At 43.4% G+C, this 18,202-nt stretch overlaps 1 protein-coding gene across 2 annotated transcripts; it reads right to left on the bottom strand.

The window, feature by feature from the left end:
* Positions 1–980: 980 nt before the first annotated feature.
* On the bottom strand, positions 981–17,634 carry LOC120051845 (glycosaminoglycan xylosylkinase). Of its 2 annotated transcripts, XM_038998732.1 has the most exons (10): positions 17,433–17,634; positions 9,526–9,613; positions 5,508–5,837; positions 5,167–5,414; positions 4,898–4,984; positions 4,668–4,777; positions 4,309–4,480; positions 2,525–2,716; positions 1,684–1,743; positions 981–1,566 (listed from the first exon to the last, which is right to left on the bottom strand). In XM_038998732.1, exons 3-10 carry the CDS (start codon positions 5,634–5,636, stop codon positions 1,335–1,337), a joined length of 1,230 nt encoding a protein of 409 aa, XP_038854660.1. In that variant the 5' UTR covers positions 5,637–5,837; positions 9,526–9,613; positions 17,433–17,634; the 3' UTR covers positions 981–1,334. The 2 variants fall into 2 exon arrangements, with proteins under 2 accessions (XP_038854660.1, XP_038854659.1); XM_038998731.1 differs by lacking the exon at positions 9,526–9,613.
* Between the last annotated feature and the right edge of the window lie 568 nt (positions 17,635–18,202).

Here is an 18,202-nt window from a genome sequence, read left to right as displayed (position 1 = left end):
ATTGTTACCAATCAACTGCATTACAGTTAAAAAAAGACAGACTGGCCAGATGAACCCAGGTGAAGGCTATGATCCCTTATTGATGTAATTTGTTAAATCCACTTTAAAATCATTGTAAATTAAGGAGACAGGTTAAAGAAGCCTTGAGACATGGATTGTGTATGTGTGCCATTCAGAGGCTGAAATGCCCCAAAAAATGATGAATGTGCCCTTGAACGGGGTATGGTAGTAGGTGCCAGGCGCACCAGTTTGAGTGTATCTAGAACTGCAACGCTGTTGAGTTTTTCACATCCAACAGTTTCCCGTGTGTATCAAGAATGGTCCACCACCCAAAGGATGTACAGCCAACTTGACAACTGTAGGAAGCATTGGCGTTAACATGGGCCAGAATCCCTGTGGAACACTTGACACCTTGTAGAGTCCATGCCCTGATGAATTGAGGCTGTTCTGAGGGCAAAAAGGAGGGGGTGCAACTCAATATTAGGAAGATGTTCCTAATGTTTTCTACATTCAGTGTACATCATGAGAGAATTGACGAATATCCACTTTGTTAGATCAGATTTTTTGAATGGGCACCAATGACAGTGTCCCTCTTCTATCCCCCACGGTCTGCGGTCCATTGATCTCTTTATGGCATGTATAAAGAATCTCTATTGAAAGTGCTTTTAGTCCAGGAACAGGAATTGGGTCTGAGAAACAGGGGCCGAAACTAGTGGAATAGCATCCCTAGTCACTGGTCAGACAGCTCACATCGAGCAGATGTGAAATGGCAGCCAATTCCCTCTATACAGTGCACTACTTTTGGAGCCTTCTGCACTATACAGGGAATTGGATGCCATTTTGGATACAGCCACATCTGTCTGTCAGTCACAATCAGACTGACCCCAAAATCCCCCTCCTGCCCCCCCCATGGTCAGTTAGCCAGTCTCTCTCTCGCCACTGACCTGTGAGCGACCCCCCCCCCCCCCCCCCCCCCGCTATCCTGAGTCTTTGGGTTGAGTCCTTTGGCCTTGGTTCCCTCCTTTACACTGGATGGAGAGAGAGGTTTTGGCAGAAGGTGTGTGTGTGTGTGTGGGAGAGGAGAGGAGATGTCAGGAGAAAAGTTAGGTATCCAGTAGGTTCTAGTGTGGAGGGGAACAGTTTATAGAGGACTCAACACCCAGTCCTTTATCAAGTCACTTCCTGCTGCTGGGGTCATTTCCTGTTCCTTTCTGGGGGGCCATGAGAGGAGGAGGGGTTTATCATCCAGCTCCTCCTCCCATGGCTCAACCCTCTCTCCCCCGAGGCGAGACAGGTTATCCTTTCTCTCCTTCCTCCCTCCCTCCTGACCTTTTCTAAGGGTGTGGCAAGATCATGCGGTCCTCTATCAGTGTGTTGTCGGGGCCCAGCGACTCCACACACTGCTGGATGGTTGCTATGACACCAGACAGCCGTCTGTCCAGGGCAGCCAGGTGGGGCTCGGCCAGGACAGGGTTAATGGGGTCAAAGGTCAGGGCCTGTCTTAGGGCTGAACTCAGAGCCCCAGCTCTCAGCAGGTTCAACCTGTTCCACGTAGACACACGCACCCTGACGGCGGGAGGGAGGAATAGAGGGAGAGTAAGAGAGAACTGTTCATAAACACTAGAAATGGGTTGTGATTCCTTTGAGGAAATGTTGGTATTTTCAGTGTGTGTGTCTACTCACATGCAACACTGATATAGAGGGGCCAGAATGCTTCTTTCATCCAGAGCTGCATTCCCAAAACTGCAAACAACAAAACACCATAGTAAGGCATCTGAAGACAGCTTCTATCTCAAGGCCATGATACTGTTAAATAGCCATCACTAGCCGGCTAACACCCGGTTACTCAACCCTACACCTTCGAGGCTGCTACCCTATATACAGAGCCATGGAATCACCGGTCACTTTTAATAATGTTTACATACTGCTTTACTCATCTGTATATACTGTATTCTATTCTACTGTATTTTAGTCAATGCCACTCCGACATTGCTTGTTCTAATATTTATATATTTCTTAACTCCATTCTTTTACTTTTAGATTTGTGTATTGTTAGATATTACTAAACTGTTGGAGCTAGGAACACAAGCATTTCGCTACACACGTAAAACATCAGCTAAATATGTGTATATGACCAATAAAATTTGATTTGACAAGTTAAACCCTGACACACTTTCATAACACACATTCTAGCAGTGTTTACCAACCCTGGTCCTCCAGTACCCCCAACAGTACACATTTTATTGTAACACCTGATTCATCTGGTCATTTTAATCATCAAGCCCTCATGTGCTGAATGAGGCGTGTTTGTCCAGAGCTATAATGAAACTGTGTGCTGTTGGGGGTTCTGGAGGACCAGGGTTGGGAAACACTACTCTATTTCACACTTAGCTCAGCAGATCAATCAACAGGGACAGAGGTAAAAGAGGAGTGGACTGGGGGATGGAGTTAGAGGTGAAAGGAGTTGCCAGCATGTCTAGAGTTTCTTTGTGTTTACACTTAGTGATGTGTTTGTGTTCTTCACCTCTTTGCGTTATCCAGCAGGATGAGCATGCTGGCTCCTCCGTCGTCTTGGAAACTCTCGTAGTGATGTCGGTCTGCGTTGCCGATGAGGTAATCAAAGATGGCTGTGTCTATGACGTCCAGCAGTCTGGGACCGGCGTCGTACGGAGGCATCTTCTTCACCGCATCACAGTAGCTCTCATCATACTCCCACCTACACACATTTAAAGCATTTAGTTTTTTACTTTTCCTGTTTAAAAGAGAAGTATAAGCAGAGTAATGTAAACACTTACATTTTTGTAATTTAGCAACTTACAGGATCAATAAGAAACATCGGTAGATTTTTCACCTAATCAACTTGGGGATTTGAACCAGCGACTTTTCAGTTACTGGCCCAACGCTCTTAACCGCTAGGCTACCTGACGCCCTCTTAAAAAGAATCTGACCCTTTTCCCCCCAATTTCGCCTAAAATGTCATACCCAAATCTAACAGCCTGCTCAGGAGCTGAAGCAAGGATATGCATATTCTTGGTACCATTTGAAAGGAAACACTTTGAAGTTTGTGGAAATGTGAAATTAATGTAGGAGAATATAACATATTAGATCTGGTAAAAGATAATACAAACAAAAAAACATGTGACGCATGGCAATACTGGACAAAATGTTATGTGCCGAAATGGTCAATTGATACATTTAAAGAAGAAGCTAATTTTTACAACCAAATCTCTATTTTGGATGTAAATTGCATGTTATAGAAGTGTCCTTTTTTGTGATTTCAGTTGTTTTTGAGAAAATTACCCCAAATAGCAAATCACTTCCTCCTCGTCGTTGTGTAGTATGGGGGCCTGAAAAAACATGAACAAAGGCTCCAAATACGTCCTTTTAGAAACAGCAAAGCAGGTCTTTAGATGTTGTACACATGAAATTGTGCCAATCTGAACTTTAACAGCAACGTTATATTCCATTTGTGCGACTTGAGCCATTTCCCATATCTATCTGTTCCATTCTCCATGTAGCCTGCTGCTACAGGTGCCTACATAAACGAAACACCAACAGTGTCTCAACAAGGAGTTGGGCCACCAAAAGCTGCCAGGACAGCTTCAATGCGCCTTGGCATAGATTCACAAGTGTCCGGAACTTCCTATTTGGAAGCACCCCATGCTTCCAATATACTTTGTATACTCAAAATACTTTGTATATTTACTCACAGTATTTTGTCAGTTACCTGAAGAATGGATTTAGAGGTATCACTCGAGTCACAACAAAATGGAATACGTTGTGGACTGACACTATTTCATGTGTACAACATCTAAAAGACCTGCATCACTATACTGAGAGCTTTGTTGTTCCAAAAAATACGTATTTTGATGTCTTTGTTCATGTTTTTTCAAAGCCCCCATACTACACAATGACGATGAGGAAGTGATTTGCTGTTGGGGTAAGTTTCTCAAACTACTGAAATCACAAGAGGTGTCTGGACCCTTCTATGACATGGCATTTACATTTTTTTTATTTTTTTTTATTTTTTTTTACAACTACTGTAAATCAATTTAACTTCTCTTAAGGGTAAAACAATATGTTTTGAGCAAAATTGTTTTTTTTTTTGTTTTTTTTTGAAAACTGCAAACTTCAAGGAGTTGGTCTGATGTCATTGGCCTCCCCCTTGCTTGAGGAACAAGACAAGGCAACTTGTGCCATGTCATGAGGATACCTGGACCACCTATTTAGATTTTTTGTTAAGTAAATTGGGTATTAAATGAGGTGAGTAGGACTTTAACATGCAAGCACAAATGCACACACCCCTACCTGGCCAGTTTGCCCTCCCTGTAGGTGCGTCCCCAAGGGTGTCTGTGTTTCTGGAGCGGCCAGACATCTGGCAGCCAGAGAGTTACTGATCCCTCCATCATCTCTCCTTCCGCACACGCCGGCTCACTCTCTCTACAGTAGTAACACTTCCCATAGAAACAACTATTATTACCTGGAGAGAGAGGAAGGGCCAGAGAGAAAATGGTTAACCATTTCCATTTAGAAAGAGATCCAGCCCACTGCTGCTTGAACCCAGACACACAACGTTATCTTATCAACTTTCTAGGGAGTGGTACGTCTATAAGAAAAGATTATGGGTGGGACTGAAAAGAGCCCTCTAGTGTGTGTGTGTGTCTCACCCTGCATTAGAAAGGTACTGAGTAGCTGGTCCGTAGCGACAGGTTTGATCTCAGTCCTCAGGTTGACAAACCTCCCGACCACTAGGGGTGCTCTTCTGAAACCCAGGATCCTACAGCAGATAGATACACAGGACAGACAGTCATGTACCACTAGCAACACCAGTATCCAGATGGCCAAAACTAAAACGTATATATTTTAATGCATTAGGCCAATACGTGTGTGTGTGTACCTGTCCAGGTGAAAAGCTGCCACCTCTGCGTTGTGTCTGTCATAACCTGCATAAGGCTCTCCTTCTACCACATAGCCTCTACTATACCTGGAAAAAGAGCGAGAGAAATGGAGAGGGAGGGCGTGATTGAGAGAGTTATCCTCTTACGTAAGACACAGAATAAAAGCACCGTGCCTAATCTGACCCAACAAAAACCATACAACTCCGCAGCAGAGAACCAGAGGACTCTGTGTGTGTGTGTGTGTGTGTGTGTATTCTACCTCTCTCACCTCTTGGGTTTGAAGACCACCTTCTGCCCCCCGTCCAGTACTAGTAGAGCTTTGAGCTGGGTGCCCTTGTAGCCCACATCTGCCCGCTCCACTCGGGCAGTGCCCAGCGCGGAGAGGACGGCTGCCAGCTCGGGGGTCTCCTCAGGGTACACCTCCCTAGGGCCCACCCATTGGTTTGCCACCTCCCATGGAGACTGGAGGGTGTGTGTTAGCCGGTCACCGCGTGAGAGAGACAGGCCTGCCTCCATCTGGGAACACAGACTTCCACATTAATGCTCACAAGTACACACACACAGTACACACACAGATATAAACATTGACACGCACACAGACAGCCGTACCTTGCGGAAGGCCCGGAGGTCTCGTCGACTGGCTGCGGACCCCTCTCCTCCATCCAGCAGAAAGAGTTTGGCCAGCCCCAACAGGAGTAGCACGGCAACCAGCAACACCACGCGCTGTTTCAACTTCATCTCCTTGGCAACCTCACCCACCAGCCCTGAGCCCTGTGTGTGTGTCTCTCTCCCCCGCCTCACCCCTGGAGCATGGCACCTGCCTCCCCCTCCAGTCGCCTCTCTCTCACACACACTATTTCAGCGGGGCAGGAGGTATGGCTCACTGTCTCACCACCAGACCCACAGCTAGCCCTGGTCCCTAATTTATCAGCAACCACCCTGTAGAGGAGGACAGAGAGGACATTAGTGATGAAAAACAGTTTGATATAAATACAAAATAAGTTTGATTTATAAATCCAAAAATGTAGACAGACATACAGACAGAAACAGCAGGAGCCTAGATGCCCCAGGCCCGCCAGGCAGGAGCATGACAAAGTAATGTACTATTATTGGGCTCAGTAACATATTGCAGTTATTTATGTGTCATTGTGGCTTAGAGACACACCCATACCTGACAAACCTGACTGACTCCTGGTTCCACAACCTGGGTTTTAAACCACACCTTTACTGACAACATCAAACCCTACCAAACCTACTGTTTGTTCTAGCACTCTCTTCTTTAGAATGGGTAAAGGTTCCATCCCTGAGGTCCTGGGCTGGCATGGTTACATGTGGTCTGCGGTTGTGAGGCCAGTTAGATGCAGTGCCAAATTCTCTAAAACAACTTGGTGGCTTATGGTAGAGAAATTAACAAAATTCTCTGGCAACAGCTCTGGTGGACATTCCTGCAGTCAGCATGCCAAATGCATTCTCCCTCAAAACGTGAGACATCTGTGGCATTGTGTTGTGACAAAATGTAACATTTTAGAGTGGCCTTTTGTCCCCAGCACAAGGTGCACCTGTGTAATGATCATTCTGTTTAATCAGCTTTTTGAAATGCCACACCTGTCAAGTGGATGGAGTATCTTGGCATAGGAGAAATACTCACTAACAGGGATGTAAAACAAATGTGCACAAAATGTGAGAGAAATAAGCTTTTTGTGTGTTTATATGTTGCGTCTAGATTTTTGTTCAGTATCAGTCAGTACCTGGACATTTTTACATTCTTTAATGCTTACCATGTACCTGATTTTCCTATTTAACTGCATACTATTCTTTGGGTGCTGATATCCCATAGTAATTTAAAAAATCTATATATAATTTTACGCTACCTCAGACAAGGGAGCCGTTTGTTAGTTAACGGAGAAGGACATTGCCTGACGACTCAGTCTAATACTGCTGCTCTATCACTACATACATTCATTTTAGCGGGCGAAGTGGATGGGTAATCGGGCAAAGAAAGAGCAGCCTGCACAACAGATCTTTTTTGGTTTTGGTAGGGGGATCCATAGAATGCAATTTTATCAAAAACTGGATGTTAATCTTTCCCTTTCAAGACGATTCGATACGTATCTATCTATATACATGGGCTCCGATACGGTTCAGTTTGAAACAATTCAGTGCACTAACATTTGTGTTTATAAGTAGGTACCTGACCTGAGCCATCAAGAGAGACTAGACATCTACCACCCCACTACATCTCACAGAAATCACCCACTAATGAACTTGTCATTGTTGCAGATGTGTTTTAGATATTAATTTATCAACTTACAATTCAGCTGTGACATAGCCAATGAACATATAGGATAACTTTAGATTTCACCCCCATTTCAAAATCAAATGGTTTTGACTGTTTGGAAGTTTAGTGAGCTTATTTTTTCCACCCGCTTTGGCCATGCAGTGTGCCTCGCAAAAGTGATTCCTCGTTATGAAATGATCAATTTTACCCTGTGTATCTAAAAATGACCATATACACTGACTGTTTAAAGCAAAACTACCAAAACTATTGCTGATTGTAAAGAATTCCCTCTCCAGGATGTTAGGCTAAATTACCACCTGTTTACCTAATTTGGCTGGTGCCGTGTTGTCTAGGTCTCACCCATCCTTACCCCTCTTAGTCAACATGTGAGAGATCATTAGATTGCAGCCCAGCCAATCAGGGAGTAGCCATGTGCCTCATCCCTGCCCATACCCCCAGGATGCAGTGCTTCTGGTTTGTGAATGGACAGTCAGCCCAGACCATGCTCTCACAAGGGTATAAGTAAATCCCCTCTCAGATAGTATTTTTCCTTCCCAGTGTAATTGCTTGTGAGAGCTTGGTTGTATTCATGGGTTTTGGTTGCATGAAAGAATATAAGTTTATTATTTGTTCTTATTGCACTGTGTGCTAGTAGGAGCTGGTGTTGCTTAGTTTCTCCATCTCATTACTATTGTGTTAATAGCTACTTATATTATTGTCGGTAACAATTAGCCAGTACTTCCTATTATCTATTTGTTATCCATTTCATACAGTGCTTTTATTGCTTGTTACTATGTAATAGCCTGCCAGTCCCTGTGTATTTATACAGTCCCGTTACTCTCCGTTATTGTCATCCATTCATAGTATTCTATTCAGTGCCACTTCTTCCATTATTATATCCATTACATGTATATTGTAGTTATTGTATTTATCATAGCTTCATTCCATGTTTCTATTCTGTTTTAGACCTATACCCAGCTGTAATAGGTCAATAAAGTCATCTGTTTGGAATACTCTGGAGGTTGTCTTGTCTCTCGAATAGGAGATAGGTATCAGTAAAGCCACAGGCCTGTTTATTCTGGAGGTTCTACCTCACAAATGTGTGGCTTACTGAACATGATATATGGCAACCTCCAGAGGTCCTGCAGAGGACCTGACATCCAGCCCATGAGTGGTCCGGAGCAGGAGGCCTTGAGGGACTATGTTACCAGTTATCCCCCAGCCAGTGATGCCCCCTGAGCCGCAGCGCCATCACATTTGGATTATACCTACACCCCGGGACAGGTAGGGGCTTCCGCGATGTCACCTCCACCTGTGGAATAGTATTCGGCACCAGGTGGAGCTGCATCCCCAACAATGCAGCGGGACGATTATACTCCTAAATTGGAATGCCAGGGAGTTGCAGCGCCGTGGACATTGCTGACTATGTTGTATGGAGTACAGGAAGCATGTTTTGCCAATATCGAGTATAGAGGGTCTGATTTGCCTATTGCAACAACAGACCAGATCCCAGGCTTCCTCCAATCAGGGGATCCGTCTCCGACAGGTTGCAGTGGAGGATATAGGACGGTCTTATGCAGTTCAGCAGCAGGAAGCCGCCTCTCCTCTAACGGTTGCTACTGAGACCGGGCAGGGGCACATCATGATCCCAGCCCCCACTGGTCATCAGGAGCTGCCTGCTATAGAGACTGAGCCCACACCGGATATCATTCCCAGGCCCCTCTCCTCTCCAGCGGTGGAGTCTGTGGAGACCTTAGCCAGGCGGCACTCTGTACTGCGCGGCATCAGAGCCTCAGGGGGCCTCCCCTTTTCTCAGCAGTGGGGTGGCATAACTCTCTACACCACCCACTGGCACACGAACAGTCTCAGCCTCAAGAATGTCCACTGCCATGGTCTTGTTAAGAGCAGGTCACAAGGTTCTCATTTCTGTAGAGAGGAGTGTCGATCTGCCACAGTCTCTCCACATGCCTGTATAGATCCACTGGAGGAGAGGCAGTGGTAGTTAACAAACAGGTAGTGTCCTTAACACTAGGCCATGTAAGCCTTGCAGCTGCGCAAATGGTCAACCACAACTGGTACAGGGTGAGTTGTCTGCCATCCTGAATGCACCCTCCATCAGAGTGGGAGATGCCAAGGTGCTGGAGGACTTTATCAGTGGGAGGCCTGGTGGGTATTCTAAACAAGCTCCTTTGTGGGTCCCATGTGGACAGCCTACCGGGATATCTTAGCTGAGCACTTTTCCCAAGGGAATACTGCAAGATGGAGGCCCACAGACATACACACACAGACTTTGCTGATTGGCTGGTGAGGAAAGAGGCAGTAATGTAGGTAGCTAGGAAAGCCACTGACCTCTACCCCACGGAGAGGCCTGAAGAGAGCACCACCCTCCCTCTCTCTGGTGTGCACCAGGTCACGGTAGAGCATAAGCCTAGTGGACCTAACAAAGGACAGACCAGGGTTAATGACAGGTTTAAGCCTTTTTGCCCCTTGTGATTCTAAGGATCACTACTTCAAATAACTGCACCGACTTTTCCAAGTTGAATACTGCACAGCGGTCCTCCTGGGTCCAACAGAAGGACAGGTGTCTCAGATGCGGATGGGGACACAAAGACAGTGAATGTACACTAAAGAAGCCCTGTGGCACATGTGGGGAGATGCACTGTAGAGAAGGGAGAGAGGCTGGGATGAATCCATCACAGACAAGCTGCTCTGTGCGGCAGTCCTGGGAGCAGGAACTACTTCACCTGATGTCTATAACCATGCCACGGTGCTACACACCAACCGGTGTCGACTAGCAATTGTACACGAGAGGGCGTGCTAAAATACTTTTTTAGCACGGCTGTGCTGCGGTCATAGGTACGAGGTTGCCGAGTACCGTAGATCAGCACAGCCATGCTAAAAGAAGTAGTTATGTACAACCTTGTGTACAATTAACGGGTTAGCAATTCAATAAAACCATTTTTTAAATAAATGTATTCATATGCTACTATTTCATTCCTCAATGAAAATATAGGCCTTATCCCGACATCTATGGTTGCTAGCCAAGCCGGCTGGCCGTTCATTCTATCAATGCCACTCCAACATTGCTCGTCCTAATATTTATTTCTTAATTCCATTCTTTTACTTTTAGATTTGTGCATTGCTGTGAATTGTTATATACTACTGCACTGTTGGAGCTAGGAACACAAGCATTTCCATACACCCGCAATAACATCTGCTAAATATGTGTATGTGACCAATACAATTAGATTTTATATATCCATGAAAATGATGATGATTCGTAATTTCGACTGGCTGACAAAAGATGTCCGTTCATTCTATCGGTTAGGTTGTTAGACTCGACAGTCGTGAAGTGTTTTTATTAAATATCTATGGACGCGACCCAGTCGTTCGTTCTATATGTTTCATAGCCATGCTGGCTGGCAATGCTCTTATCCCTTGCATGCTAGCTAGCCAACTACAGCTAACACAGTCACGTCAAACCGTGCAGCTAGAATAACAGCAAAGTAGCTGCATTTCATTTAGTTGAACCTGTTTCTATTGACATTTTTGTGTGTGATCAAATTTCAATATTGAAACTGTTGCAAATGTCTAGAGAAAGGATGGCAATGTTTGTACAAACCCCTGTTGTTGCAAACCAAATGTTAAGATAGAAGCATGGGGAACTAATGTCTAGATGCTTTTTACAGTGGAAATGAAGTTAACTTCGGGCTAGGGGGCAGTATTTTCACTTCCAGATGAAAAGCGTGCCCAAAGTAAACTGCCTGCTACTCAGGCCCAGAAGCTAGGATATGCATATCATTGGTAGATTTAGATAGAAAACTTTCTAAAACGGGTTGAATAATGTCTGTGAGTATAACAGAACTGGTATACACACAACAGCTGTTGCCAGAGAAATTAATGTTCATTTCTCTACCATAAGCCACCTCCAACGTCGTTTTAGAGAATTTGGCAGTATGCCCAACCAGTCTCTCAACCGCAAACCACGTGTAACCATGCCAGCCCAGGATCTCCACATCCGGCTTCGTCACCTGCGGGATGGTCTGAGACGAGCCACCCGGTTAGCTGATGAAACTGTGGGTTTGCACAACCAAAAAAGGTCTGCTCAACCTGTCAGAAACCGTCTCAGTGAAGCTCATCTGCATGCTCATTGTCCTCACCAGGGTCTTGACCTGACAGCAGTTCAGTGTCATAACTGACTTCAGTGGATAAATGCTCACCTTCGATGGCGCTGGAGAAGTGTGCACTTCACTGATGAAACCTGGTTTCAACTGTACCAGGGAAATGGCAGAAAGAGTGTATGGCATCGTGTGGGCGAGTGGTTTGCAGATGTCAACGTTGTGAACAGAGTGCCCCGCGGTGGGGTTATGGTTTGGCAGGCTTAAGCTACAGACAACGAACACAATTGCATTTTATCGATGGCAATTTGAATACACAGAGATACTGTGACTAGATCCTGAGGCCTATTGTCGTGCCATTCATCCGCTGCCTTCACCTCATGTTTCAGTATGGTAATGCACCGCCACATGTCGCAAGGATCTGTACACTATTCCTGGAAGCTGAAAATGTCCCAGTTCTTCCATGGTCTGCAGACTCACCAGACATGTCACCCATTGAGCATGTTTGGGATGCTCTGGATTGACGTGAACGGCAGATTGTTCCATATCCCGCAACTTCGCACAGTCATTGAAGAGTGGGACAACATTCCACAGGCCACAATCAACAGCCTGATTAACTCCATGCAAAGGAGATGCGCTGCATGAGGCAAATGGTGGTCACACCAGATACGGACTGGTTTTCTGATCCACTACCCTTATATTTTTGTTTAGTGTACTTTGTCTTGATTGCAAAACACATAGACCCCCGTTTAGAAGAAGTCTGTTTAATAATAATTTCCTGTGTTCATTGTCTCATATCAACCAGCTGAAGGAACACCATGGACAATCGGTAGAGTAAGTTCAAATATCATTTTATTCAACATTCGTGATAGGAACAAAAAACAAACATCCCTTGTCTATGTAAATATGTGTGGCCTTGCCTCCACAATTGAAGGCATTGCCACGTTTCGTGACTAACTGGACACGAGTTAAATTGTTTTGCTAGGCTTCTCTCAGACTCTCATACAGTCAGGCTTAGCTCTCTAGAATTGAAGGGTGTATAGCTAGCCAGCCCTTGAGTTCTCAATCAAAGCCCTATGGATGACTGCTGGATCAATGAACTACAATACGAATGTTCAGTTGTAACGTTTCGGAACGTTAATAATCCTCCCTTGCGATACAGTTTTGGAAACCTTTGGAACTTAACTTTCACATCAGCTAGAAATAATACTTCAAATACAAATGATATACTTACTGTACGCAGTTTAGCAAAGTTGCATCCTGGTTGCATCCAGCAGAATTTTCAAAAACATGAAGTTTGAAACTTCCTCCCCAGTTACACCCCATTGGGGAGAATCTCAATTGGTTTCCTTGATTCCTAGCTTTCTCTCTCTTCCCTCTGACCTCCTCCAATGGATTTTGAGAAGGAGGCGAGGAGACCGAGGAAGAATCTCAATTGGTTTCCTTTGAGACATTTGAAGCGGAAATTGGAGGGGAGGAAGTGCACACTGGTTGGACGCTGTGTCCTTGAAAATATAGCCGGGTGCAACTTTTATATTTGGAACATTTATTTCCAGTTTATATGAAAGCTCCAATTGTTTCCAAAACTGTATGGCGTGTGAGGCGTATTTGCGAAGACAGAACATTTGGGCAGCAAAGGGCCATCTCAAATCAATGTTTATTTGTCACGTGCGCTGAATACAACAGGTGTAGACCTTACAGTGAAATGCTTACTTACAGGCTCTAACCAACAGTGCAAAAAAAGGTATTAGGTGAACAATAGGTAAGTAAAGAAATAAAAACAACAGTAAAAAAGACAGTGAAAAATCTTCCTCACAAGGCTAAAGGCGATGTTCAATGCGCTCAATGTAATTAAACGGAATTTGAGTCATAATGAATAAGGGTAAAGTCAGGCTCAGCTGAGATGGATGTATTGATCGGTAGGTAATGGGTGTTTTCAGGACGAAGATATTGATCAGATTTCATGTCCATAGATGGGGGTTGTTGTGATATTTGGGGCAAATAAGCAAAATACCTGCAAATCAATTGGCTTGTATAACAATGGATATGCCATCTTCAGTAACATAAGCATACTGCAACTGTATCCAACTATTTAAGCTCTCCACAACTCAAAAAGGACAGATTGCCCTACCTAATGACGTGAGCACCATGTCCTTGCCATAATATGTCAAAGTGACACTGTCAATGTCAGAATCACCATAGCCCCAAAAAACTTTTCAAAAACAGGTTTTTGTGTGACAGTCAGCTGGAATAAGCATAATCAACAACAGCAATCATGTTTCCTTCAAATGAAAAGGACTCTCTTGTGAGCTTCAATTAGGAAGCCCAACATATGGGTCATTCTTGGGCTGGGGTAATATATATATAAAATGTTTTACTAGAATAAATGCATTTTCTTAACACCCCCACAACATTAAGTACATATTAAACCTTCAAGAAAACATTCCCACTTCAGGCATTAAAGCCCTTTTATTGTTGTCCATTTTTGTCTGATATGGACACTATTTATCTTCAACCCCGTCAGACAATATGAAAGTTGTCTGAATATGATTATAAAAGATACTTGTTATAAAATCAACATTTACCTAATGCTCATGTGTCCCCCAAACCAATGAAATTATTATAATATTAAATGTAAAATAACAGAATTTTGCTATATTAAACCCTGAAATAGACACTGTGTCAGTGGGCTCATTTAAATAAAAAAACGTTCAGAAATTTAACAAATCTAATATTTTTGGGATTGTCCTTAACATTTCAGACTGAGCTCAGAAAACATTCAATTCATATTTATGAATCTTTGCCATTTTATTTAACATTTTGTCATGTGACGGGGTTGAGACTAGGGTGACAGGGTTGAATACTGTAACGGGTTGAAGAGATTGGTTTCCATATAAAAAAAAAAATCGATCCAAACATTTAATTTCATTGTATTCAACCATGTAACAAGGACATTAGATATATTTAGAATAATCTGGGTTTTATTAACCAAACAAATAAAAACATCCGGCATTAGGGTAATTAATAACATTCAACAGGTTTCATCAGAACAGTTCAACGTGTCATCAAACTGTAGGAACATTTTCCAAGGGCATTTGGAACGCGAGAACAGCTGTAACTACAGCAGGAGTGTTCAGCATGACTATCCTTCTTCTCAGGAGCACCATATTCACTCATTCTGGCCCACACGTCTCTCTCAACCTCTACGTGGCAGGATGTCACACGCTGTGGTGGTGGAATCATCTCAAGGACTTCATCAAACTGATACCAGTGGATGTCGTCTCGAGAAGGCCAGAAAAATCTGTTAGGTCCTACACGATGCATACATTTCACTTGTACACATTTCTATCCGTTCTGAGGATGATGCCTGGATAAAGGTCATCATCGTATTCCACTATACACTGCCCAAGAAGACCTGGATTTCGTCCACAGGTTGTGGATTTTCCTCATTGGCTGGCTGTTCTGGAGCAGCCAGGACCTTCTGCCTGAAACTGAAGTGCTGTGTGTTAAAGCATGCACAGAGTAGGTCCTTCTTTGTTGAACAATGGCAGCTGACATCAGCTCACCAGGAGCAAGGGTGATGACCTGATCTGGACTTTGTGGAGGAGTGGTCAAGTTCCTCAGTGCTTCTTTCCTCTCCTTGCTTGTTACGTATGCTGTTCTCCACTGTTTACGCTTCTGATGCTGGTCTCTTACTGAAATCACTGATCTTTTTCCCTGCCTTAACATTTATTTTCCATCTCTGACGCTCTCTCTCTCAAGGTATTGTTCCCTTTTTTCTGGGTCAGCATTTTGACGTGCTCGACACTGCCTTTGTATTTCTGCTGTTGATGTGGGTGCCATCATTCCCTAGATGTTTCAATGGATAACGTTAAATCAAAGATTCTTCGAATATATACAAGTATACACTATAATCCTTGAGTAATTTAGGATCTAGAGCGACTTAAAGGAACAACTGCCTTAAAATATATATTTTTTTGTTCACATGGAATACATTACAGCATGTTTCATAAGTGAATATAAATAATGTATTGAATAATTAATTTGTTTAGATGCAATCATCATAAATAACTCAACGCGGTCACAGGTTTACAACCCCGTTACAATGAAACATGTGACGGGGTTGAGTTTTTTGGTTCAAAATGGCCTCTGCTCCTCATGTGGTGAAGGACATGGTGGTGTGCATGAAATTCATAGATTGTATATCTTTATGGGTTAAAGTATAATTTTGAAAGTACTAGTTTTCCATCTTTATTTCATGTAACGGGTTTGAGTTGGTCAGCTCGACGATCCCCACCTGACTTTAAAAAATAACAAAATACAGAAATAAAAGAATGTGATTACTTGCCTGTTTCTGTACCATGCAGTTGACATCAACAACCACTGCGACCTGTATGCTCTCGTCGGCTGGCCCTCGCTACATAATCGTCGCCAGACCCACTGGCTCCAGATCATCTATAAGTCTTTGCTAGGTAAAGCTCTGCCTTATCTCAGCTCACTGGTCACCATAACACCCACACGTAGCAAGCGCTCCAGCAGGTATATCTCACTGGTCATCCCCAAAGCCAACACCCACTTTGGCCGCCTTTCCTTCCAGTTCTCTGCTGCCAATGACTGGAACGAGTTGCAAAAATCGCTGAAGTTGGAGACATATCTCCCTCACTAACTTTAAGCATCAACTATCTGAGCAGCTTACCGATCACTGCAGCTGTACATAGCCAATCTGTAAATAGCCCACCCAACTACCTACCTCATCCCCATATTGTTTTTTACTTTTTTTTTGCACACCAGTATTTCTACTTGCACATCATCATCTGCACATCTATAACTTGTGTTAATTTGCTAAATTTGAATTACTATGGCCTATTTATTGCCTTACTCAATTTGCACACACAGTATATAGATTGTGTTATTGACTGTACTTTTGTTCATCCTATGTGTAACTCTGTTGTTTTTTGTCACTTTGCTTTATCTTGACCAGGTAGCAGTTGTAAATGAGAACTTGTTCTCAACTGGCCTACCTGGTTAAATCAAGGTAAAAAAAAATAATAATAAATGTGGAATGATGTCACTTCCTGTTAATGACGGCGCATAAGGGTGGACTTTGGTTGGTTTAGTTGGTGTGATGGGGTTGAGTGTAGACTGAGGGAAAATTGTGTGATTTTATTCAATTATACTTTCGCAAACAAAAACAAGTTTGCATTAATGGCAAAAGTAATTAATTATGTGCACATTTTAATATTCATTTCCCAAGTAAAAATAAATATTTTTTATAAAAGTTTAAATTAATGCTATATTTATTTCCATTCATTATGCTGGACATTTCCATTTATATACAACATCTTTTAACATTTAATTTTGGTGACCCAATACTTGAAATAAAGTCAGAGGGACTGAAATATTACCCGAGCCCAAAAATCACCCACATACACACACATGAAACTGAACCAGAATCTGGTTTTACAGATCAGAAGACATTGATATGATTCGCCATATCAACGCCTCCTGTGCCAGATTCTGGTTCACATGAAACTGTCTTGTTGAAAATGAATGAAAAATGCATACCAGTAACTGAGGACAACCCGTGAATTAACGTTAACTGGCTAAGTTAAACATCTGTCTAGCGGTGGCCACGCAGGCAGGAATGACTCGAGCTGCCTTCCACACAATCGGTCTTTCATGGGACCAACAACATTGCTAGCCTTCTAGCTAGCTGGTTGGAAATAGCAAAGGCCCACACAAAGACAATAACGTTACAGTATGGTTTAGAAACTGGCCCACAGCTAGGTAGACATATACTCTGTAGCTAGCAACGTAGCCCATACTAGACGTTAACTACCTTTCATACCTTGGCTTGGGTTCTCGAGAGCATCTAACTAACGTTAGCAAGCTCCAGCAATGCAGCAACTTACAGTACTAACGTAGCTACTGTACCTAGCTAACGAACTGCATCGATATTTTCCACATCAAAGCTTGCGTAGATTGCTGACGAGCTAGCTAGTACTGTACCTACAGTACCTAGCGAGTAAACTAACATTAGTCGTTATCAAAAATGTATGAATATAGGCTAGCTAGCTTGCCAACGTTAATTGTAAAGATGTGCCTTTAGCTAGTTGGTAAGTCTAATAAATGGCTTACCTTTCACGATTACCGCTAACGTTACTGGATGTCAAACGACGACAATGCACCAGTCAGGGTGTGCTTGGTATTTTGTGTGGAACTGTGTATTCACCAATAGGCTGTCAAAAAGGGATAATTTCTCCATCCCTTTGCTCTCCTTTCCTTCGATTCCTCCTACCTTAGCGTTTACACTTCCGAAACATTTCCTCAAGCACACCGCCACCTAAATCTTAAAGAGACCAGGACCTATTTAATTGTAGACAATGTATTCAACATAATAGGGTTTATTAATGTCAGGTTTCGATTTAGACACCAGGCAGCGCTGTTGTATTATAATTAAGCAGTCATCGCTATGCATTTATCACATAAGTAATGCACGTCACTGCATTACCTTCATTTCGATATGGACCTAGACATAGGCATACTTCTCTAGGGAGAGTCTCCCAGTAAAAATGGTTCCAGTTCAATATATCCTGCACACTGGGTTGAAGAGAGGTCTGTGTGTGTGCATGGTGGTGTGCGTGTAAATCATGCATTACTGTAGATGTGAACCATTATAGCATAAATATATCAAATCTTATTAGTCACATTCGCCGAATACAACAAGACCTTACAGTGAAATGCATACTTACGAGACTTGGCGCTCCGGCACCGCTTGCCGTGTGGTAGCAGAGAGAACAGTCTATGACTAGGGTGGCTGGAGTCTGACAATTTTTAGGTCATTCCCCTGACACTGGTATAGAGGTCCTGGATGGCAGGAAGCTTGGCCCCAGTGATGTACTGGGCTG

This window comes from Salvelinus namaycush, chromosome 8 (genome assembly GCF_016432855.1).
Source record: "Salvelinus namaycush isolate Seneca chromosome 8, SaNama_1.0, whole genome shotgun sequence".
NCBI classification, from domain to species: domain Eukaryota; kingdom Metazoa; phylum Chordata; class Actinopteri; order Salmoniformes; family Salmonidae; genus Salvelinus; species Salvelinus namaycush.
Note: the sequence above shows the minus strand (reverse complement) of the source record. Positions and strands in the feature narration are given on the sequence as shown.